This window comes from Hyperolius riggenbachi, chromosome 2 (assembly GCF_040937935.1).
Source record: "Hyperolius riggenbachi isolate aHypRig1 chromosome 2, aHypRig1.pri, whole genome shotgun sequence".
Lineage (NCBI taxonomy): Eukaryota > Metazoa > Chordata > Amphibia > Anura > Hyperoliidae > Hyperolius > Hyperolius riggenbachi.
This window is the reverse complement of record NC_090647.1, coordinates 181,739,948-181,764,617: the sequence shown is the minus strand read 5'-3', so window position 1 is coordinate 181,764,617 and position 24,670 is coordinate 181,739,948. Positions and strand designations below refer to the sequence as shown.

At 42.1% G+C, this 24,670-nt stretch overlaps 1 protein-coding gene across 4 annotated transcripts in view; it reads left to right on the top strand.

Moving 5' to 3' along the window:
* TBC1D4 (TBC1 domain family member 4) overlaps positions 1 to 24,670 on the top strand; it is a 215,315-nt gene that overhangs the window by 97,413 nt on the left and 93,232 nt on the right. For 2 of the 4 annotated variants that reach the window (XM_068267859.1, XM_068267860.1), the window contains exon 2: positions 14,827 to 15,420. In XM_068267859.1, coding sequence (XP_068123960.1) covers positions 14,827 to 15,420 — 594 coding nt within the window. Of the gene's footprint in view, positions 1 to 3,870; positions 4,549 to 14,826; positions 15,421 to 24,670 lie in introns of those variants that run through there. The other 2 variants (XM_068267862.1, XM_068267861.1) reach the window with 2 other exon arrangements.

Sequence of the window (24,670 nt, the reverse complement as noted above, 5' to 3'; positions counted from 1 at the left end):
GAATGGTTTGAACTAACTTAAGAAAGGTACAACTGCTGACGTGAAAACAAGTCTCTAAATGTTTATTGCCTGCAAACAAAAACATTCAAATAAGAGTGCATAATGCGGAAAAACAGTCCTCCATGAACAAATATGTATGCTAAAAGTTTTAAAAACAAGGTTTTTAGCAATAGTGCCCCTTTAAGCAATAAATGTCCTGGTCACTAGGGGGTTAACACCGCAGCCCTTATGTGGTTGAAAAGACATTTTTTAAATAATATTGCTCATACCAAGTAGCTACAAATACATAGCGTCTCGTAATCGAAATTTAAGTTAACCAGGGAGAGGCCGCGGGAGAGGGATAGCTAACTTACCTATGGTGCTGGCCTGGACCCGATGCGCTTCACTTGTGTTCCACGCCGCGTTCCACGTCGCTACCACGCTTCCTCCTTTAACCCAAAAGCAGGAACTGTGGTAGTGATGTGGAACACAAGTGGAGCGCGTCGGATCCAGCGGTCAGCGCTGGCTAATTTAAATTTCGACTCGTATCTTCTCGGTATGAGCAATACTATTTATTGATAAGATGTGGAAATATCACCTGGGAGAAAACAGGAGAAAAAGTGAATTGGATTGGGCCCATATACTCCATGCAGATCGAGCTGCAAGGCAAGAGTGCTTTCCACTTAGCTACCCAAACTGGAAAATCATAGATGTGGTTTTTGCCTGAAAAGTGGAGAGTGAGGGAACAGAAAGTGCCACTGTTTCTCTCTTCAGGCAGATCTCCCTGTAGATGAAAGGGTTAATATGGACCGTGCTGATTTGCCATCAGTACTATTTGGTTTAAGATGCGACTGATGTTTGACAACAGATGTTCTCTGTGTCTAATTGCCTGCGCTGATGTCATCGTGACAGTGTGAACATGGAATAAATTCAATTACTTCTTGCCCATTAGATTCTCTGGGTTTTCATATAGAACAAATTGAGTTAGATGTAACATTGCACTTGTTATATAGATAGAGGCAACGGATGATTTCATAGGTTGCTAGGCCCATTATCATCTAAGTGACACTGTTACTAACATGAGCCACTATAATGGATGTCTTGTAAGGCAGCCAACTGTGCTGAGTGATGAGGCAGACAGGGATGGGGTTTATGTTTAGCTCCTTGGTATGTCATGCTGCTGTAATGCTGGTCTTTTTTTTAAATTGATATGGTACTCTGACCACTTTATTCTACATGTATGTGTCTTTTTCAAGATGGGCCCAAAATAAACTTTAAAATGAGTATTAGTTCATTTGATGCTGCCAGTTTAAGCAACATCCAGACATATAGGCTTCAATTCACAAAGAACTGCTCTGTAAAATGTAGAAGTCTAACTGTTAAAATGTGATTTGTGGTTGCTAGGGGTTACTACCTTTCGGCACCAGCAGCATAAGTACTGCGCTTAGTAACTTGACATTCTCACAGCAGCATCAGACAATGGATGAGAGATCACAGATGTCTGTGAAACAGCTAAGGAGATTTATTTGACTTCAAGCAGGAATACAGGTGCATACATCTTTAAACACTCTTTGTGACCTCAGCAAAGCAAGAATATGTTGATCATTGCATGGCTTTTCATTGCTGTTGGGTCATTCCTAGTGACTAAAAACTGTTCTTAAGAGAAACCTGAGTCAAAGGACAACTGTCACGACAATCTTAAAATTGAAAATATATATAAACATATTCAAATAAGAAGTACTGTATGTTTCTTCCAGAGTTGAATGAGCCATAAATTACTTTTCTCCTATGTTGCTGTCACTTACATTAGGTAGTAGAAATCTGACATTACCGACAGGTTTTGGGCTAGTCCATACTGTATCTCCATACAGGATTCTCAGCACGGCCTTTATTCTTCACTAGCAGACCCAAGCCCATTTTTAAAGTTTAAAAACGGGCTCTAGGGTCTGCATTTCTCGCCGCCGCATGTTACTGTGCACGTGCGCACACTGGCCACCTGCTCACATGCCAGTCTGGCTCCCTGGCCCCGTCCTCCTGTCTCTGTGAGGCTGGGTCCATGCAAAAAGCACGGACCCAGCTACACAGAGACAGCACACACAGGGACACAGTGGTTTTATTATAGAGGATAAAGACTCTCCCTGAAAAAGATTTATACAACGATGCTGGCCAGCCTCCCTGCTCATCCTACACTTTTTTGGCAATTGGATGGAGCAACTGCCATTAACTAAGTGCTTTTGTAAATAAAGAAAACCCTGAGAACCCCCCATGAGCAGATGGGCTAGCCCAAAACCTTTCAGTTCTGTCAGATTTCTGCTACATACTGTAGTGGCAGAAACATAGAAGAAAAGTAATGTATGGCTCATTTTACCCTGGGAGAAACTTAGTTCTTATTTGTATATGCTTACATATATTTAAATTTTAAGATTTTTGCGACAAAGGTCCTCTAAGCCAGCGTTTCTCAACATTTTATTGGTATGTACCCCTTTTAAAGCCCTGTACTCGCCAAGTACCCCCAGCATAGTAAACACTATCACAAGTACCCCTTGACAAATATATATTTCATCGTAGTACATGATAATTGGTTCTAAACAATTTCCAAGCATTTACTATTGCTTTTAATTAGCTAAAACACTAATTTGGTGTTGTTTAAATAAGATTTATCATTTTCTAAAACTCTCTAAATGTGTTATTCTTGGTTAAGTTTATCAAGCCCGAGTACTCCTTGGAACCATCAGAAGTACCCCCTGGGGTACGTGTACCACACGTTGGGAACCTAGGCTCTAAGCTACGTTACATTACGAGACACTACAGCATAAGCAGACAGTGTAATAAGATGTAGAAAAGTTGAAGGAAGTTGAAGAAAAAGTTAACAGTGAGCTGTCTGCCTGTTATAAACAGCCAACTAAGGATTAACTCTCAACAGCACATTGTGGGGGGTGGTCAAAGTACACATCACATCTTAAGCCTGTTATTGGCTGTCAGGAGCATGTGATGTGCAGATGGCTCACCGGGCAATGAGGGCTGTGGAGTCGGAGTCAGAGTGGGTACCTGGAGTTGGAAATTGCTGGTTTCAATAAACTGAGGAGTCGGAGGATATTTGAGCCAAATCCAAAGCCTTTGTAAAAATTAGACTAAGGAGTCGGAGTCGAGGAGTCGGAACAATTTTGGGTACCTGGAGTCTGAGTCGGTGCTTTCATAAACTGAGGAGTGGGATGATTTTTGTACCGATTCCACAGCCCTGTACGCAAGCGTGAATGTCCCCAGCCATCTATACAGTTGTTGATGGTTATTTAATCTGACCATTGGCTTTGATACAAGTAGTCCAATGTGTCTTATATTGTTGTGATCCTCCTGGTGCTTCAATTCAAAGCAGCTCCTACCAAAACAGCCACTTTTAGGATTTTTCTACAATGTGTGAAATGGCCCATAGTAAATCATTGGCATTTTCTGCATGTCAGCAAACATGGGGCCTGATGCACGAAGTAATGCAGTGATGCAGTGATAAAACTGCAGTGCACAGGCAGCGCATAAGTGTTACCAATATTAAGAACAGGGGCAGCGCATGTTACCCTATAAGTGCAACACACATTACCATGGGAACGCATGGTACACCACCAAAAGAATTAGACTCATTTATTTCACCAAGCATGACTGGGTCATGCCCGGAAATGGGTTTGGCAGATTAAAAAGCTCTGGAATAGGACATATATAGATAGCAAGAGACATACAGAGACATATGAGACCAAATGATTTAGTCCAGAGTGATTTAGTCCAGCAGGCCAGCTGACACAAGTTGCCATAGAAACACGCCTGGAAACCTGGTAACGAGCACTGCCCCCCCCCCCCCCCCCTGACATTAGTACCAGTAAAATTGCTGTGCACTACCTGCCAACGGCAATTTTACTGTTGCTTCCTGCATCGGGCCAATGGTGTAAACCTAGCTTTAGTACACCAGAAAAGTTATGATGGATTTCGGTGGCAAATAGCATTTGGCAGTAAGGAGGTTATGCTAGGCGAGGGAGGGAAGGATAGGCTCTAGCACCAAGTGAACTTAGGTAGGTTTAGTGGCTGCAAAGTATACCGTATTTAGTGCCGCACAACACAATGCAGCTCACTCCAAAAACACACAGTGGGGCTGTCAAACCCTAGATTACTATGGAAGTTTATGGACAATTAGTAGTCACCGTGGCATAAGGGATTATGTAACAACAGTTGGTTACGTTTTTTGATTGTAATTGATATCTTCATTTCTGAGCTGAATGCTAATTTAATGTGACAATAAGATTTACAAATTAGACCTCTTTTTATGTGTGTCTAGTGACCCTACAATGCTTACTAAGAATAGCAAAGGTGTTCTCTGAGGGGACCTCATGTCAAGTATGCAGGGAATGTATGGCTGACCCATTCAGGAACCTTTATCTTTAGATAGATAAGGCTTTTAAGCCAAGCTTTGTTGAACATACTATGCAATCATATTTCAGCAAGGAAAGCACATTTGTGTTGGGAACCATGAGAGCACAATTACAAAGACTCAGACTGCAGTGGTGGCCAAAGAAGACTCATAAACAGGTACTCTTTAATTATAGATCAATAGCAACTGCACATGCTTTACAGGTATACAAACGTCTGTGCTTGCCTTGCAATATCTGTATTGTCAACAGGTTCCTGGATTGTTCTAGGACAGTATCTGGGACACAAAAAGCTATTTCATGCGGTGCTATTAAATTGTGGTAGAGTGCTATGACACTTTCTCCTAAAAGCTGCTGATTAAAAAGGTGAGGCAGGCTTTTCTTACTGAACGATGAATTCTGGTGTAGCATAGCTTTCCAGTAGACCTGATATTGATTGTTTACCTGGGAGCCACCTTGCACCAAGCTCACACAGCCAATGGTTGGCAATGGCAATCAACACGTTAGTCGAACAGTGATCGAACTACCGTGCCATAGTTTTTGATAATATGATCAGTGTTAGATTGCTAGCATGTTCAAACAAGACTTTATATCACATTGTATTCTGGTATTGCTGTACTGTATATACTTCCCTATCGTGTGTACGTCATTACATGATGGGCTGTGCATCTGCATTGCCCTGTACACAGCGCTTAGTTGTACAGCATTACAGAGGAAGATAGCACTTTGTGATTAAAGGAGAACTGTAGTGAGAGGTATATGGAGGCTGCCATATTTATTTCCTTTTAAGCAATACCAGTTGCCTGGCTATTCAGCTAATCCTCTGCCTCTAATACTTTCAGCCATAGGCCCTGAACAAGCATGCAGCAGATCAGGTGTTTTTGACAAATTTAGACAGATATGACAAGATTAGCTGCATGCTGGTTTCTGGTGTGATTCAGACACTTCTTTAGGCAAATAGACCATCAGGGCTGCCAGGCAACTGGTATTGCTTAAAAGGAAATAAATATGGCAGCCTCCATATCCCTCTCACTACAGTTCTCCTTTAAAGGGAACCTGAAGTGAGAGGTAGATGGTGGCTGCCATATTTATTTCCTTTTAAACAGTACCAGTTGCCTGCTGATCCACTTCCTTTAATGATTTCAGCTATTGACTCTGATCAAGCAAATGTTTCTGCCAAAAATCTGACTAAATTAGCTGCATGCTTGATTCAGGCGTGTGATTCAGACACTATTGCAGCCAAAGAAATCAGCAGGATAGCCAGGCAACTGGTATTGTCTGAAAGTTAATAAATATGGCATCTTCCATATACCTCTCGCTTTATGCTAGGTATACACGATGCAATTTTCTGACATATTTTCTGTCAGATCGACTATTTCCAACATGTCCGATCTGACATCATTTTTCTGATCGATTTTTCATTGAAAGTAATGGAAAATTGATCAGAAAATTGATTTTATATCTCAGAAAATTGCAAAATAGCATCAGGTTCCCTTTAAACAAATGTTGTGTAAAGGTAATGGCAAGACAGAAAATATGCACTAATATAAATAAAACAATAATAAGGGTTACTGAATGAAAACATTGACAAACATGCATATTACCTTCTACTTATACTGTGATGCATGATCTGGTTTGCATGTATTCCTGTATTGTCTCATTGCTATATGTCACCCCTAAATATTGTCTGTAACTTTAACTAATGTACAGCGCTGCGTAATATGTTGGCGCTTTATAAATACAATAAATAAATATTGTGGTTTGGTAGGGAACAAAATATGCTTGAGGCGGTGGAGGTGTAAACTGTTAAAGAGGAACTGTCACAAAAATCTTAAAATTTAAAACGCATACAAATAAAAAGTACATTTCTCCCAGAGTAAAATGAGCCATACATTACTTTTCTTCTATGCTGCTGTCACTTGCAGTAGGTAGTAGATATCTGACATTACCAACAGGTTTTGGGCTAGTCCATCTCTCTATAGGGGATTCTCAGCATGGCCTTTATTCTTTATAAAGACATTCCCTGAAAATGATTAATACAAATATGCTGGCCAGCCTCCCTGCTCGCTTCACACTATTTTGGCGGTTGGACAGAGCTACTGCCATTCACTAAGTGCTTTTAAAAATAAAGAAAACCCTGAGAACCACCCTATAAGAAGATGGGCTAGTCCAAAACCTGTCGGTAATGTCAGATTTCTACTACTTACTGTAAGTGACAGCAACTTAGGAGAAACGTCATTTATGGCTCATTTTACTCTAGGAGAAATGTACTTCTTATTTGTATGTGTTTTAAAATTTAAGATTTTCGGGACCGTTCCTCTTTTTAAAGCAGCATGCAATCTGATTTGGGAACTACCAGGTAATTAAACTATAGCCAATTTATCAACTGCAGCAGTGGCGTAGCAATAGGGGATGCAGAGGTAGCGACCACACCAGGGCTCCTGGACCAGAGGGGCCCTCCTTTTACCGCTTTATTGGCTCTTTGTTTGGTGCTTTGCTGGTAATGATCACCTCTATGTTGTCTTTGATTAGTTGTAACCATTGCCCTCTGCTTACACCTCTCAGATATTGTAGCCATCCTTGGCAGGTTTTGGTGCCCCATATCAATTGTTATGTATAGAGCGCTTGGGGCACAGAGCTCCTGACAGTTCTCAAACTGAAGCTTCATTTTCATTGAAGCAAATTCTAGCTCCAGTCAAAACGTAACTTACATGTTTTTTTTTTTTTTTATATATTTGGCAAAGGTCTGTCAGCCATAACGGTACCATTATCATAGCTATCTATTATGTATTCATAATTGTATTGCAAAGTACTGTACAATACAAAACAAAACTTCTGGCTTTTACAGATGGCTGGCATGGTACAGCACTACTGTATTGCGAAGTATGATATTTATCTGTTCTTTGCTTCAGCTGATCATCACTCCTAAACATACTAGGATTGTGACATGACAATGTTTTTCTGCCATTTGTATATCAGCAGCACATGACCTCAGCTAATCTACCTAGCAGGCCAGGTGAAGCTGTGTTTGCTGGGCATTATATGAAGGACGTCTGACATAACACTGATACCTGGTTACACAGAGTCCTAGCTAATAATGTTTGTTTAGTAGCACATTCTGGGATCCTGCTCACTTCCTAATGCAAGAACCCTTTGTTTACCTATGCGTTGAATAACAGGCTAAATACATATTGTGACTCCCACATAGGTAGTTCTGTTTTCTTTACAGGGAAGCCATTTGTATAATATTAACCACTGACAAAAACATTTAAGCAAACATATTTGATTTCTAAGGAAATTTTAAATGCAAGATTATCCATTTATGACGATTCATGTATTTATAATTACATAGTTAGGGGCTGAAATAAGACATCCGTCTATGAAGTTCAACCAGAAAATATGGCACAACACTGTACTGCATCCTCACACGGCAGTTGATCCAGACAAACGTTTACAAGGCTTAGACCAGTTAGCCCTGGAAAGTAAAAATAAAAATATACCATTCCCAGCTCCAGATGACAATCAGATAAAATCCCTTGATAAACATAGCCATTATTGTCCTTCAGTGCAAGAAAAGGAACCCCCTTTAAATGCAGATATAAAAATTGCCCTAACACTTTCTGATTTTAATTACTTTTACTGTAAAGAACTCCTTCCTGAATAGGAAGCAAGCATTTTTTTCCACCATGTGCAGATCATGTCCCCTAGTATGTTATATAGTGTTTTAGATAGTGTGGAACAGGGTTTAATCCCCACTGAATCATCTTTGGTTTGTGTGACTCCAGAGTAGCTACTTCACACACATGCAGTATATGCAGCCTCTCTTCCAGTGCTACAGTACAGAAGATATGACTGGAATCTGCTGGTAGTTCTCATGCTCAGGTACAGGCTTTGATACTTACCAAAAACCTGTAGCCTTCTCTGTATATCTCTGCCAAAAAAGAGACCTAAATGAAATTGGAAATTATTGGTTTGCTGTTTTGTCTTAAACATTTATTTTTTTTTTGCAAATTGCACAAGCTCCCTGCTTACCGTACGTATTTTTTCCTTAGGTATCCTTTATATCTATGTAAAATGAGGTGGTGCGAAGCAAAAAAAAAAATGATAATCACAAGGGCATCATGTTTGATTGCTGGATTGAGTAAAAATCGAATATATGTATCAAGTCTAAATTTTGGTTTCTGACAGATCCCTTCAGTACACAAACCTGCAGGTAGAGTAAAGCATTAGATAACAGCCCCTGATTGTTTAATGTAATATATAAAGGGGTTTCACTACATAAAGAGAGAAAAGCAAAGAAAACAGATGTATAAAAGTCACAGTTGCAACAGTGTTTAAAGTCTTTTTAAATGGCACTGTGTTGTAAGTAAAGACCAAAATAGACATGCAACTCCTAAATTAGGTTGGTAGTACCGCAAGTCACTAAATTGACTCGGTATATAAATAGAGCTACACTGAGAAACAATGGAGGGTGAGGCAATAACTTGCTACAGGCTGTTACAGTACAGCAAAGAGAATAAATTGTCACTGTAATGTCACTGAAGTAGATGTGTGACCCAGCACATTTCTGTAGGTGTGTGACACAACACAATTTCAATCATAACGTCATCAACACAATTTCAATCATAACATAACGGTCGATTTCTGCATACTGTCTTCATTTGTCTTTGTCTGCATACTGTCTTCATTGATAAGTACAATTTTTTTAAGTGTTATTTAATTTCCATTGGGTGACTACATACTGTCTTTATCAAGACTAAAGTATATTGGTGACACGCCTAATAACTCTGCTCGGCAAAACCTGTCAAGTTACTGATCTATGTTGGCAAAACAATGTCTTATTTAAAAGTAGCATTTAAAGGGATTTTTTTCCAGGCTAATTGGCCCAAGCTTTGCAAGAGTTCTTGGATAACATATAAAGTTTAGTCTATACCTGGCCCTTTCTTTTTTTAACCCATTTCAGAGTGGAAGACTGTTTTTTTTTTCATTCTGCCGCTCAGTAATCACTTGGTTCACAGTGATTACCTTGTAAGGAACCAGTGAAATGGGCTTCTTAACAATAGGCAGAAGCTTGGCTGTCATGATAGCCGAATCTGTGGCCGCAGTAATCATCTCAAGATGATGGCAGCGGCGGGTGAGGAATCGAATGGATGGCAGCGGCGGGTAAGGAATCGAATGGATGGCGACAGCAGTGGCGGGGGAATGTGGCAACACATACCAAGCAGGAAGCGATCGGATCAGAAAACCAGATTAAAAACTAATGCACAAAATAAGAAGCTGTTCTATTTAAATGGAAAACAGATCTGTTTTCACTGTATGAGTTTTTCATCTGCTATAGTGTGAGTCCAGCCGCACTAAGGCCCAGTTCACACTGGCAGTTAAAACTGTACATTATCGGAACGGAATGGATCCTAATGGATGCGGATGGATCCAATTAAAGGGAACCACAAATGAATGTTTCACACAAAATAACCATATCAGTCGATAGCTTGTAAAGAATAAATGCTCTAACTGATAATTTTGCCGCTCTGGTGTGCCTTGTTGAGTGTTTTTAATCCATTATTGCTCCAGGAAAAATCCAATATGGCCGCTGGCTCATATCCCTTCTGCTTCCGGGTTATGAGCTGTTCTGGATGTGCTATCTAGGCTCTATAAAACTATAGACAAGCAGGGCTGCTGCTGCTGCAGCCTTTCATCTGTGTGCTTTCAACTTTATTATTCTGGTATGCTGTGCAGCTGCCTGTAGGAAGTGTCTCTCATAGGAATAAAATAATAATGATGACTGCACAATGCACACAGATCACACAGCAGCCACAATTGTCTGTTGTTTCAGAGCTTCTTGCTCAGCAGAGCAGCCCCTCCCATGTCATCAGAGCTCTGAGTATGCAAAGCAGGAAAGCTGAGCCAGGAGCGGGCAGGCTTGAAAAGACTTCACAGAAGACTGACTCAGCTATAATGATTCCAGGTCAAACTTATCAGAGCTCATAACAGGCAAATTGAGCTGAGAAGAATGAAACAGAGAGCAGGGTAGGTGTTTACTGTCATGTTCCCACTGATAAATGTAGTAATACATGAGGGTGCTTTGTCTCTGGTCCTCTTTAAACTATGGATCCATTCACATCCATCCATTCAAATGGATCCGCTGAACTGACCACAACTTTGGTTCTGCAGCAATTTTTCTGGATCGCTGAGCCCCGTGGAATGGAAACAGAAGCTGAAGCGCTGCTTTTGGGGCAATGAGAAAAGAAAATGTTTCTTCACACTAGTGAAGAAATGGACCATTCTAAATAGAAAAACACACTTTAGGGGTGGGGATCTGAGAGATGAGGGGACATGGAACGGAATCTGAATGAGTGAAAACGGATCCGATCGACCGGTGATCAGATCCGTTTTCATGGATCCGTTTGCCACTTCAACGCAAGTGTGAACCCGGGCCTTAAGGTGAGGTAGTTTAGAATCCTTTCATGAAATTCACTGTCATGAGAATTATTGCCTCTGGGCTCTGTGACACCAAAGTGTGTCACAGGCAGCACCACATGTAGTGCGGAGAGCTAAAACGGCACGTAAGGAATGTTATAACTGTCTTCAAACCAAAACATTTTTATGGACTTTATTGCAAATGTTGTTTTCAATGATTAAAATAAACTTTTGCCATAAGCTGAAACTAAAATTCTGTAGTAGGAAATCATTCTTCCTAAAATGGTGCATCCATCTTATTGGTGCTTCAGCACGTTGTGTGTTTTACAACAGTTTCTGACAAATGAAAGTGCGTTTTGCCTATTAAACGTTGCCAGAGGCCTGTCTGTCTTCAGTATAGGGAAGTGCAACTGTTACATGATGTGAAGCATCAAGTTGCTAAGCACTCTAGAGCAAATCATTTATTTACATTCCTATTCTGGACACAGTGGTTACCCTACCCATGACTACACAACAGGCTATGTTATGATGTAATATACTGTGTAAATATAATATATATAGCAATTTCTCTTCCTTACAGTATCCTGGCCTTACCGGGGGAAACTTGGTCAAAGTTTATACTGAGAATGTGTGGATGGAGATAGAGCCACCAGATGGGGGACTATTTGTGACTGATGATGGAAACTGTCAGATAACACTGATATGCAGGGGGCACCTGGGGTTGCTGACTGGGATTGGGGGACAAGGCGCTAATCCCCAAAGATCCTCTGTTGAGCTGTGATACAAAGTTCAGCAAATCCAAACTGAATTTTTAAACAATTGCACTTATGTTTGTAAAATATTGCCACCCTCAACGTGGTTATATTTAAAATAAGTATTTTTCCTGTTCTGTATTTGTGGAATGTTAAGTGGCAGTTTGGGAAACCAAGAAGCAGGAAATTTGGCCTTAACCTGGAAGAAAATCTTATTTTTCATCTCCATGCCCAGATAGTGAGAACGTTGGTGGAGAACATGGGTGTTGAGCCACATCACTGTCTGAGCATGGATGGGTGATGTAGGCCTCAACTTCCAAATTAAAGTTGATATTCCTATTGCTTGCCCAGGTTGGCTGATCATTTTTACTGTCCTGTAGTTGCAGGTCAGCAATGATAAAGACATACTGCTAAGACTGTCTGGGAGGTCAAGCAGCTGGAAGCTCAATTCCGACCTGGAAGCCAAATCATATTCCTACCATTTCAGGTTGCAAGCAAATTGCAACCACCATTCAGGCAAGCCGTGGAATTCCCCCAACAACTAGGGTATAGGAAGGTGTTGGTTATGAGCCAAGTCCCTGAGAGAAAACCAAGCTGATGAAGACAACAAACTCCAATAGAGTTATACATTATTATCGAAAGAGGGTGGAGGCACCCAACAATTTAAAATAATTATAAACAGCTTTGCCAAGTTTACAGGCTACTCTCAACCCTCTTCCATGTAACCATTCCCAGAAATCCCTGGCAAGCTCTTTTGCACGAAAAAATAGATCTACTAACCTTATCCCAGAATAAACTGGCTTCATTCGTTTTCTCGGCAGCTACAATGACAATTGCTAGCAACTGGAAAAAACCTTCTGTCACTATTAGTGAGGTAAAATCTAGAATCAATTCTTTCATGATCAATGAGAAACTGACCAGCATCTTATGGGACACTCATAAAAAATTTGAGAAGACCTGGGACCCCTGGATTCAATTAGAACACCCCCTCATGGAGAGTTCCTTGATCAGGAGGCTATGAGACGGGACAGCCCTCTTCTTTTTCTTTCTCTTTCTCTTTTTCCTTCTTTCTTCCATTCTCTTTCTTCTGATTCTCTCCCTTCTACTCAAACTCTCCAGCTGAGCTTACCATAAGCGACCTCTCAGTCGTCCGTCTATCGCTGGACGACGGGCACTAGGGCTCACAGTTTTCCCCAGTCCTTGGCTGGGATCACCCCCTCCTCCCACTCGTATACTGATCCCAGATAGTTGGACACGGTCCTCTGGGTCACACTCCTATAAAGTTTTCTAATATGCACTACCCCCTTGTTTACATTGTGATTATGTCATCATCCCTCTTATCGTATGCTATTGGACCAATGTTACGTTTATCACCCCTTTTACTGTACGACATCTGATCAATGTTACGTTGATTGTTATAATACTATTACTTGGCCATACTGTTCGCCCCAATGTATCTTTGGAAAATGAAAAATTTAATAAAAATTTTTGGAAAAAAAAAATAATAATTATAAACAGCTTAAACTGGAGAGGCAGTGGTGAGACTCGCCTCTCCTGAAGAAAATAAGTCAATAGCGACTTAGAATATGAAAGCCTCCAAAGAAGGTGCTAGTTTCATTCTCTACTCAACCATTGGGTGCTTGCTTTTGGGTATCATTGACCTGAGGAAGCGGGTAAAGCCCACAAAACGTGTTGTCATGCCCATGTTGTTTTGTATATATAGTCCTGTATAAATCAAGTCACTATTGACTTTTTTCTTTAGAAGAGGTGAATCTCACCACTGCCTCTCTATATTAAGCTGTTTTTAATTGTTTTATATTGTTGGCTGCCTCCCATACATGGTGGAGAGGATTATAAGGGATGCAATATTTGACGTAACATAGGATTCCAGTTTCTTTCTGCACCTAATTGGAAAATGTGGTATTCAGTAGGGTAGCATCCATGCTCCGTGGATTTGCAATTAAAACTATATGGGAAAGAGACAAAATGTAGAAATGATGTATTAATAATAGGAGTTATGTCTTGTGAAAATGTGCAAGCAGACATTAGGTTGGCTTGAATGGAAACTGTAAAAGCTTAAAGAGACTGAAATTGTGTTCTCTGGTAAGAGACTAGTCAGAGCCTGAATAAGCTGGCTTAGCTGTTGAATTAAAGACTGCAATGTTTCACTGGCCTTTTGCAATTGTTGAAGGTAATAAATTGCACCAAGGCAAACAAATGTATCAACAACCAATGTAAGTATTACAAGCACATACTGTCTAATGGTCAATGCTGACTCAAGGTGTGTACAAAAAAAAACTGTATGTAGAAAAACGAAGGCAGAAAATGTTAACATATACTGTCTAAACACAAAACAGTAACCAGGCTGCAATACTGTGAGTCCATTGTACCCGTGTATACAATGTTATGTCACAAGGTAGGGTAAAAAATGTACGTGTGTGTGTATACATTATATATCATGTGGCAAAAACTGCAAATGTAAATATTGTAAATAATACAGTACATAATAATACAGTACATAAGTGCAAAAGTACAGTTTGACTATAAAAATTCCACATGTAATTAGTTTGAGCATTGAAACATAAACCACACCGTGTTTTATCTGCTTTTGAAGTTTTTTATCCGGATCTAGCTGCGATAAACACATTTTAATCCTTTTTCCCCTAGCCGTGTTCTAACCTAAAAAATCGAATCGCACACGCTTTCCCAACATTCAGAAAATCGCCAAAGCACTGTAATGGCAGTTTCCATTTTCCACCATGGTGTTTGCATGCATTGTCCATTGTTGCACTCAGGGCCCTTTTCCACTGTACTGCGATTCAGTTAAAATGCAAAACGCCAGCGATTTTTAATTCGCTAGGTTTTTCAATTAACATATATATACCGCGATTCGATTTTCTCCAAAGCGTGATAGCGTTCGGGAGTGATTTGTACTGTGATTTTGCTATGCAAGTGCATTGCTTATGCAAAATTGCGATCACGTAAAAAATGAGTGACAAAACGCAATCGCTAGCGTTTAGCAGTTGTGATTGCGATTGCTAGTGGAAAAGGGCCCCTAGGTATATTCTAAGGGAGCATAAAGTGATTTTTGTGCAATTTCCATATGTATGTATGTATGTTTCCCCATACCCTCCTTGATTTAATTTCAAAATGCATCTAGCAGCACATCATAATTACTTTAAAAAGTTTATTATAGTTTGCTGAAACCAAACTATTGTTACTGTAACATATATTTTCTAGGCTTACTTTTGTGTTTTGTTCGCTTTTAGGTCTCCACTGTTATCAGTAGTATTCGACAAGTGTCTAAAGTTGCACTGAAAGAAGATTCGAAGCCTGCCCGAGATGGTGAAGATGCCTTTTATAACTCTCAGAAATTTGAGGTCTTATACTGTGGGAAAGTGACCATTGCTAATAAGAATGCACCATCTACCCTTGTTGATGACTGCATCGAGAAATTCTCTGAACATGAACGCCAGCGCCAGAGACTGCACAGTGATCAGCGCAGTATGGACTCCAGCTCTGACCTCACTTTGGCTGAGACAGATGTCCCTGTGTCTCCATCCGACAGTACATTTCAGGAAGAGGACACTGAGACCAATGCCAATTCTGCCTCCAGGAACCATTCAGGGATATTTACAGTAGGTAGCCAGAACAACCTTGCTTCCACACGGGTATCCTTTCCAGAGAGGATTCTAGAAGACTCCGGATTTGAGGATCAGCAGGAGTTCAGATCTAGATGTAGTAGTGTTACTATTCAGAAGAAAGCATATGATGGAAAGCCACATTCAAGAAGACGACATGCAAGTGCACCAAGCCATGTCCAGCCATCAGATTCTGGGAAGAACAGGACAATGCTCTTTCAGGTATGATGCTGTCTGTAGCCTCTAATAACTGTACTTTGTCCTACTTTAGAAGGTATGTCATTTACCTTGCTAAAACCAAAATTGTCACAAATCCTAACAATGGAAAGTGGTCATAAACTGAAAAGACAAGCCAGTGGTTATCTATAATTATTATTTAGCATTTATATAGCGCCTATTTTGAGTGTGGAGAGGTTTCCATGCAAGATATAATAAGGGTGGAGTGGGGAAATAGCTTTATGAAAAATACAACTATCTATCCACCCGCCCAATGGCGATAAGTGAATATGTGGGCGGAATTGTTCGTTTGTACTCAATAAATATGTTAAAAGAACCTGGCTTTTAAGATGCAACATCCTTGTAGCTCCTTAATATCAGGCGAGTAGAAGTTTCTTTCCCAGGAAAGGACTGATGATCACCTGACCCAGGCCAACTCCTCCCACTGCATTCTTATAAATTCCATGTGCCCCTCCTGTTACCCTGCCATGCCTGCACTAAGAGACATTTTTAAATAAACACATTGGTAAAGTTGTGGTATAAATCAACAGGGAAGAATTAAAGACCGGAATTGATTATGAGACGCTGTCAGGCACGTGCAGAGGGGGGTGCTCTGGGTGCCCAGGCACCCCCCTTTTTAAAACCTTCAAAAAAGGCCCCTCTTGCGGCGCAAAATAAGCCACGCCCCCGATCGTGATAAGCCCCGCCCGCCCGTGGGAAGCTCCACCCCCGCCTCGGACACTTTCAAGTGAAGAGGCCCAGGCAGGAATCCTAGTGTGGCATACTGACCTCTACCTCCCCAACACCCACAGTGACCTCTCCCTCCACCTAGTACCCACAGTGACCACTCCCTCCCCTAGCACCCACAGTGACCTCTCCATCCACCTAGCCCCCACAGTGAGTTCTCCCTCCACCTAGGACCCAAAATGACCTCTCCCTCCCCAGTACCCACAGTGACATCTCCCTTCACCTAGCACCCACAGTGACCAGGGCCGGTTTAAGTAACAATTGGGCCCTAGGGCAAAATTAGCCTGGGGGGCCCCCCAACAGACACCCCCAACCAAAAAGCGTCATTAGAGGCCCTTTGTTGCAGCCAAATTTCCCTCCTGGGCCCCTGAGCTGGCTGCTGACCCTCCCCCAATCACCTCCCAACTTCACAGACTCTGCAGAGTCCCTTGGGAGCAACAGTTAAGATGGGGGAGGGACACCTTGGGGGCCCCTACAGGCTCTGGGGCAATTGCCCATTTTTTCCTATGGTAGCTCCGACCCTGACAGTGACCTCTCCCTTACCCAGCACCCACAGTGACCTTTCCCTCCATCTAGCACCCACAGTGACCTCTCCCTCCCCCAGCACCCACAGTGACCTCTCCCTCCCCAGCTCTAGCAGTGATCCTGTCTACCCCAGCACCCACACTGACCTATCCCTCCCCCAGCACCCACAGTGATCTTTCCCTCCCCCAGCGACTACCCTCCTGCCCCCTGCAGCACCCACAGGGACCTCCCATCCCAAAAGCAGCACCTACAGTGACCTCTCCCATTGCCAGAACCCACAGTGGCCCCTCCCAACACCCAGCATCCACTCCCTCTTCCAGTAACCACACTGACTTCTCCCCGCACCCACAGTGACCTCCCCTTTCTCCAGCACCCATACTGATCTCTTCCTTCCACAGCACCCACACTGACCTCTACCTCCCTTAGCAGCAACTGTGCCATTCATAGCAGCACCCATAGTGACCTCCCCTTCCTCCAGCACCCACAATGACCTCTACCTCCCCCAAGACCCACAGTGACCTCCCCCAAAGGACACACAGTGACCTCCCTTTCCTCCAGCACCCATACTGACCTCTACCTTCCACAGCACCCACAGTTACTTCTCCCTTCCCCAGCACCCACAGTAACCTACCCTTCCCCAGCACCCACAGTGGCCTACCCTTCCCCCAGCACCCACACTGACCTCTACCTCCCCTAGCAGCAACTACGCCATTCATAGCAGTACCCACAGTGATCTCCCACCCCCTGCACCCACAACAATCCCACCAATATTCAGCACCCACATTACACTCAACCAGTAACCCCCACTATAGCAAGCACCCAGTACTTGCACCAAGCACCCTGCACCCAATACTCACATCCGGCCTCAATATGGCACTTAGTACTTACATCAAAGAGCCACATGACACCCTGTATCTGCACCCCTTCACCCTATAGCTGGCACATAGTACTCACACCCACATGGCACAGTACTTGCACCCAGCCCCAACATTGCACTCACTACTTACACCTGCACACCGCCTTCACATGGCACCCACTATCTGCACTCACATAACAAGTACTAGCACCCAAAGTACCTGCACTCAGAACTCACATAACACACAATGCAAACCCATATCTAGCACCCAGTGCAGGCATGGCACCAAGTATTCACACCTATGTGATACCCAGTACCTGCACCTAACACCCACATGCTTCATCTGCAGTAGTTCCAGTTGCACTAATCTTGGTGGAGGGCTGCTTCACTTCACTGCTGGGAATTGTGAGCACTAATTATATTACATTGCTGTTTGTATATTGTATATTGTTTTTTGCTGCTGCAATATCTGGTGGATTGTCTGTGTGGTTCATCTGATATTAAACAGCAAGTGTCATTTTTTAAAAGTACAAATTTTTTTTTCTTTTCCCTCTAGTTTGTTTTGCAGCAGGCAATTGGCTAGGGGGAGGGACTAGCTGCAACACAGGTGTTAAATTAAACAGGAAGTGTAGGCCAAACCTTTAATCTTGGTGGAGGGCTGCTTCACTTCACTGCTGGGAATTGTGAGCACTAATTATATTACATTGCTGTTTGTATATTGTTTTTTGCTGCTGCAATATCTGGTGGATTGTCTGTGTGGTTCATCTGATATTAAACAGCAAGTGTCATTTTTTAAAAGTACAAATTTTTTTTTCTTTTCCCTCTAGTTTGTTTTGCAGCAGGCAATTAGCTAGGGGGAGGGACTAGCTGCAATAGGAGGTATTTGGTCAGCTTCAGGACTCAGTACTGAGCTTGCTCAGTCTGTGGCTTGCTCACTAAGTGGCTGCGACACAAGTGGCATAGGCGTTAAAAACAGGCGTTGCAACACAGGCACAAAGAGAGTGGTGAGAGGAAGTAGGTAAGGACAAAAAAAAAAAAAAAAAAAGCCTTCAATCAATATTGTGGTTTTTTGCATTGGTTAGAATGTGCTAGGCACGTTGTGGTGTAGTCTTTAAATTTTGAGGACTCCACCCCAACTTCACTCACTCCACCTCCACTTCTCCACCCCTCCCGCCCCTCCTCCTCCCCTCCCCCTCCTCCCCTCCCCCCCCCCTCTTCACTCACTCCCCAACTTCACTTACTCTCCCTTTCCTCCTCCCCAGCTACACTCACTCTCCCATTTCATCTTTTACCGCCACAGTTTACTTTAAATAATTTTTTCCCCACACAAAAGTCATCATGTTGGACTATGCTGTACAGTGTACATCCTGCAACATGTATGCATGCCTTGATCAGCGGATTGAGGGTGTTTACTGTTGCCCTGGGTGTGTGCGTGTTGCTCAGTTAGAGGCGGAAGTCGCAGAGCTAAATAAGCATCTCGCAACACTGAGAAGCATACACAACATGGAGAAGAGCTTGGATCTCACGATCCAGACACTGGATGGAACCGTTGAAGATGAGGAGGGTGGAGTACAGCCAGACCAAGAAGCAGAGGCAGCCGCTAGTTGGGTCACAGTTAGAAGGGGTAGGGGAAAAAGTGGCAGGGAGGCTGGTCCCGAGTTGTCCCTCACTAATAAGTATGCTTGTTTGCGTAATATTGGGGAGGATGATTCAGGAGTAGCAATGCTGCAGCAGGATGTGCTCCTTAGCAACCAAGGGGCAGACTGCTGTAACGAGAAAGGGAATAGGAGTGCAGCTAAGGCTAGACAGGTACTGGTGGTAGGGGATTCAATTATTAGGCGCACAGATAGGGTAATCTGTCGAAGAAACCGCGAATGCCATACAGTCTGTTGCCTCCCGGGTGCTCGGGTTCGGCATGTAGCGGAAAGAATTGACAGATTACTGGGTGGGGCTGGGGAAGACCCGGCTGTCATGGTACACATTGGCACCAATGACAAAGTTAGTGGGAGATGGAAGGTCCTCAAAAATGATTTTCAGGTACTTGGAGATAAACTTAAAGCAAGGACCTCCAAGGTGGTGTTTTCTGAAATACTGCCAGTGCCACGTGCTACATCTGAGAGACAGAGGGAGCTTAGGGAGTTAAATAAGTGGCTGAGAAATTGGTGTAGGAAGGAAGGGTTTGGGTTCCTGGAGAACTGGGCAGACTTTGCAGTCGGCTACAGGTTCTACAGCAGGGATGGGCTGCACCTTAATGGGGAGGGTGCAGCTGCATTGGGGGAGAAGATGGCTAAACGGTTGGAGGAGATTTTAAACTAGGATCTGGGGGGAGGCGGGAGGATAAAGTCTCAATACATAGACAAGATGAGGTAAAAAGACAGTGGGAACCTATCATTATGGAGGGTGGAGAGGGGGGTGGGGACAGTGTAAAGATTAAGGAGGTTGGTAAAAATTCAAGTAGCCAATTTCATGTAAACAAAATTGGTAAATGTGGTGGTAAAAATATAAAGTGCATGGTAACAAATGCTCGGAGCCTTGCAAATAAAATAGACGAACTAGAGTTCATTCTGAATGACAAAGGCTATGACATTGTGGGAATAACCGAGACATGGATGGATGAAAGCCATGACTGGATAGCTAATTTAAAAGGATACAATGTGTTTAGGAGGGATAGAACAGGGAAAAAAGGTGGAGGGGTTTGTCTCTTTGTTAAGAATTCTCTTACAGCTGTCCTCAACGATGAGATGGAGGAAGATTGCGAAGATGTGGAGTCCGTTTGGGTAAATATTCATGGTGGAAATAAAAGTTGCCAATTGCTTATTGGGGTATGCTACAGGCCACCTCTTATTAATGAAGCTGCAGAACTGAGATTACTACAGCAGATTGAAAAAGCTGCAGGTAAAAATGAGGTCATAATTATGGGCGACTTCAACTTTCCAGACATTGACTGGAGTATTGAGGCTACCCATTCTGGTAAAAGCAGCAGATTTCTGGCAGCACTACAGGACAATTACTTGACTCAAATGGTAACTGAACCAACTAGGGGGAATGCGTTACTGGATCTGATCATTTCTAATAGACCAGATAATGTATCAAATGTGCAGGTTCAAGAACATTTGGGAAATAGTGATCACAACATGATAACGTTTGAGCTGGTGACTGATAGGCCAAGGGGCAGCGGGACCACTAAAACTATGAACTTTAGAAAAGCAAAGTTCACTCAAATTAGGCAGGCACTAAGTTTGGTGAACTGGGATAATGTACTACAAGGGCAAGACACTGAAGGGAAATGGCAAGCTTTTAAACTTATACTCAATCAATACTGTAGTATGTATATCCCATATGGAAACAAAATGTCTAGGAATAAAAAAAGGCCTCTATGGATGAATAGAAAGGTTAAAGATAAAATGAAGAGGAAAAAGAATGCCTATAAGGTCTTAAAACAGGAGGGGACAGAGGCTGCACTAAGCAATTATAAGGAGTGCAATAAAAATTGTAAAAAAGAAATTAGGCAGGCAAAGATTGAAGCTGAAAAACAAATCGCTAAGGATATCAAATCTAACCCAAAAAAGTTTTACAAGTACATTAACTCTAAAAAAAGAAAGGTTGACTGTATAGGACTCCTAAAGGATGAGGATGGGAACTCAATGGTGGATGACCAAGGTAAGGCAGAGTTATTAAATGCTTTCTTTGCTTCTGTCTTCACAAAAGAAACAGCACTGTTGCAAACTACAGAGGCGGAAGAGTCTCAATCTTCTAACTGTAATATTAAATACTTAACGCAGGAAGAAGTGAAGGCAAGACTAAATAAATTAAAAATAGACAAGGCACCTGGCCCGGATGGCATGCATCCTCGGGTCCTAAGGGAATTAAGTTCAGTTATAGATAAACCCCTTTATCTTATCTTTTGTGACTCTCTTGCAACTGGCAGAGTCCCAGTGGATTGGCGTACAGCCCACGTTTTCCCATTATTTAAGAAGGGCAAAAAATCTGATCCAGGAAATTATAGACCTGTAAGTTTAACATCAGTTGTATGCAAACTATTTGAGGGGTTACTAAGAGATACTATACATGACTTCATAGTAGAAAATAATCTTATTTCTCAGCATCAACATGGGTTTACTAAAGACAGGTCCTGTTTGACTAACATGCTCAGCTTTTATGAGGTAGTGAATGCTAATATGGATATTGGGAATGCTGTAGATGTGATATACTTGGACTTTGCAAAGGCCTTCGACACTGTTCCCCACAAAAGTCTGGTGCAAAAGTTGAGGATGCAAGGACTGGGGAAGAGTCTGTGTTCATGGATAGGGAACTGGCTAATGGACAGAAAACAAAGAGTTGTGGTCAATGGATCATACTCAAAATGGGAGACTGTTAGCAGTGGGGTCCCACAGGGGTCTGTTCTGGGTCCAGTGCTCTTCAATTTATTTATTAATGACCTAGTAGATGCAGTAGTGAGCAATGTTGCTATTTTTGCAGATGATACAAAATTGTGCAGAATCATTAACTCTCAGGAAGATAGTGTCATATTGCAACAGGATCTGGATAGGATGGCTATATGGGCACATACATGGCAGATGAAATTCAATGTTGACAAATGTAAGGTCATGCATTTTGGACGTACTAATGGTCTAGCACCATACAAAATAAATGGGATACAGTTGGGGACATCAAACTTGGAGAAGGACTTAGGAGTACTCATTGACAACAAGTTAAATAATCGTACTCAATGCCAAGCAGCTGCAGCTAAAGCTAACAAAATTTTGGGATGCATTAAAAGGGAAATAAAAACTCGAGATGCTAGCATAATATTGCCCCTGTTTAACTCTCTAGTAAGGCCACATCTGGAATATGGAATTCAGTTCTGGGCACCACATTACAAAAAAGATATTGCAGTTTTAGAGCAGGTGCAGAGACGAGCAACAAAATTGATGCGTGGGATGGAAGGTCTCACTTATCAAGAAAGGTTAGATAAACTGGGTTTATTTAGTCTAGAGAAAAGACGCCTTAGAGGGGATCTAATTAACATGTATAAATACATCAGAGGGCAATATAATACCTTGGCGGATGAGCTTTTTGTCCCTAGGCCTTCTCAAAGGACCAGAGGACATGATCTGCGCATGGAGGAAAAACGTTTTAGCCATTTATTTAGGAAAGGGTTCTTTACAGTAAGAGTGATTAAGATGTGGAATGCATTGCCACAGGAAGTCGTTATGGCAAACTCTATACCTGCATTTAAAGGGGGCTTAGATGCTTTCCTTGCGTTGAAAGACATCCATGGCTACAATTACTAGGTAATGCCTAATGATGTTGATCCAGGGATTTTATCTGATTGCCATCTGGAGTCGGGAAGGAATTTTTCCCTTTAGGGGCTAATTGGATCATGCCTTGTAAGGGTTTTTTCGCCTTCCTCTGGATCAACAGGGATATGTGAGGGAGCAGGCTGGTGTTGTACTTTATACTGGTTGAACTCGATGGACGTATGTCTTTTTTCAACCAAAATAACTATGTAACTATGTAACTAAGCCTCCACTTAGTGCCCAGCATAAACACCAAGCACTCACACATATGACATCCAGTACTTGCACCCAGAACTCACAAGGGACTGAGTACCTGCAATCAACACCTACATAATGGTTGATACACACTCATACAGCCAGAATCCACATGACACCCTGTGCCAGCACCCAGAACCCACATGGCACCCAGCATCTGTCTTTAGCACCCACATGACAACAAATACCCCACTAGCCAGCACCCATCACCCATATGTCACCATGTACTCACTCCCAGTACCCACTTGGCACTCAGTATTTGCACCTAAGACCCACTGTGGTATTGGCACAAAGCAGACGTGTTTCCCATACAAGCCTGGACACCAAACAGTCCACCGGAGCGGATACTGCAGTGTCCAATCAGGCTGGCTGTTGGAGATACAGTTCTGATGTGAGATGAGCCCCAAACTTGTGCAAGACCAATTATTATGTATTCCGCTCAATATGCATTTAATAAAACAAAGTAGCCTAAAGCTAGAACCTTTCTGTAGTTGTGATTGTTGGCTGCATCTATGTTGGGTAGACTGTTCCTTCCTGCCCCAGAGGCACAGCTAGGAGCTGAACTTCCTCTTTTACCTTTCAGGAGGATATTCTCATATGGACAGTGAAGGCAGAATCTTCTGCATGTCATTCTTTTATTCCTGTGGACAAGTACAGGAAAAGCAGCAAATTGCTAGTGTTGCCATTGCCAGCATTGTGATGCTGCCAACCTTTTATTGAACAGTGAGAGGACTGTGTTGTGCTGTAAAAAGCCTTCCTACTTCTAATATACATTTGATGATATCATTTTCTTAATCTACTGAATTCTCTTTGAGACAAATGGATTGATTTCTTCCAGAACACATTCTTTGTCACTTCCCTGATGGTGTTTTCTGCAAAAGACACATTATTAGTCACTTCCCAGATCTCCACTGCGAATTTTTCTGACAATTTCATCCCCCGCCTTGCTTGTAAAGTGCTTTTCATTCGTTTTTAACTTTGCTTATTCCTGTTTGTGTTTATTTCTAATACAGTCAGTATTATTCCGCCTTCTATATTTTCCATTGCCTGTTGATTCTTTGCTTTTATTCCCATGACTCAGAGGATCATTCAGATTGTACATGAAAAACACATTATCTCACATGATTTACATGATGAGAGTGATGAAATATGCATGTCTCTTGGGGCAGCTGCTGTTTTGAAGGTGTTGAATACCACGGTTTGTCGTGAATGTAGCTCATTATTCAGGATCTGTGACTTTATCTAACGCACCTCCTTGGTACAGAATCGGTCCATACTCTGGTCGATTTCAGCGATCGATCGATTCTATAGAATAGAATCGATCGATCGCAAATTGATTATATAGAATCAGCCAATCGATCGGTTTGCGGCCAATTTCGATCGATTTGATCTTTCTGAAAGGATGGAAAATCTAGGTCGATCTGCTGCTGGCAGCAGATCGATGGTCCATAGAATTGCATTTGATCTAATGGTGCACTAATGCATTTAGATCGATTTGCAATAAATTTCCAATAGATTTAATTCTGAAATCTATTGGAAATCTGTTTCTAGTGTGTGGCACACATCAGATAGA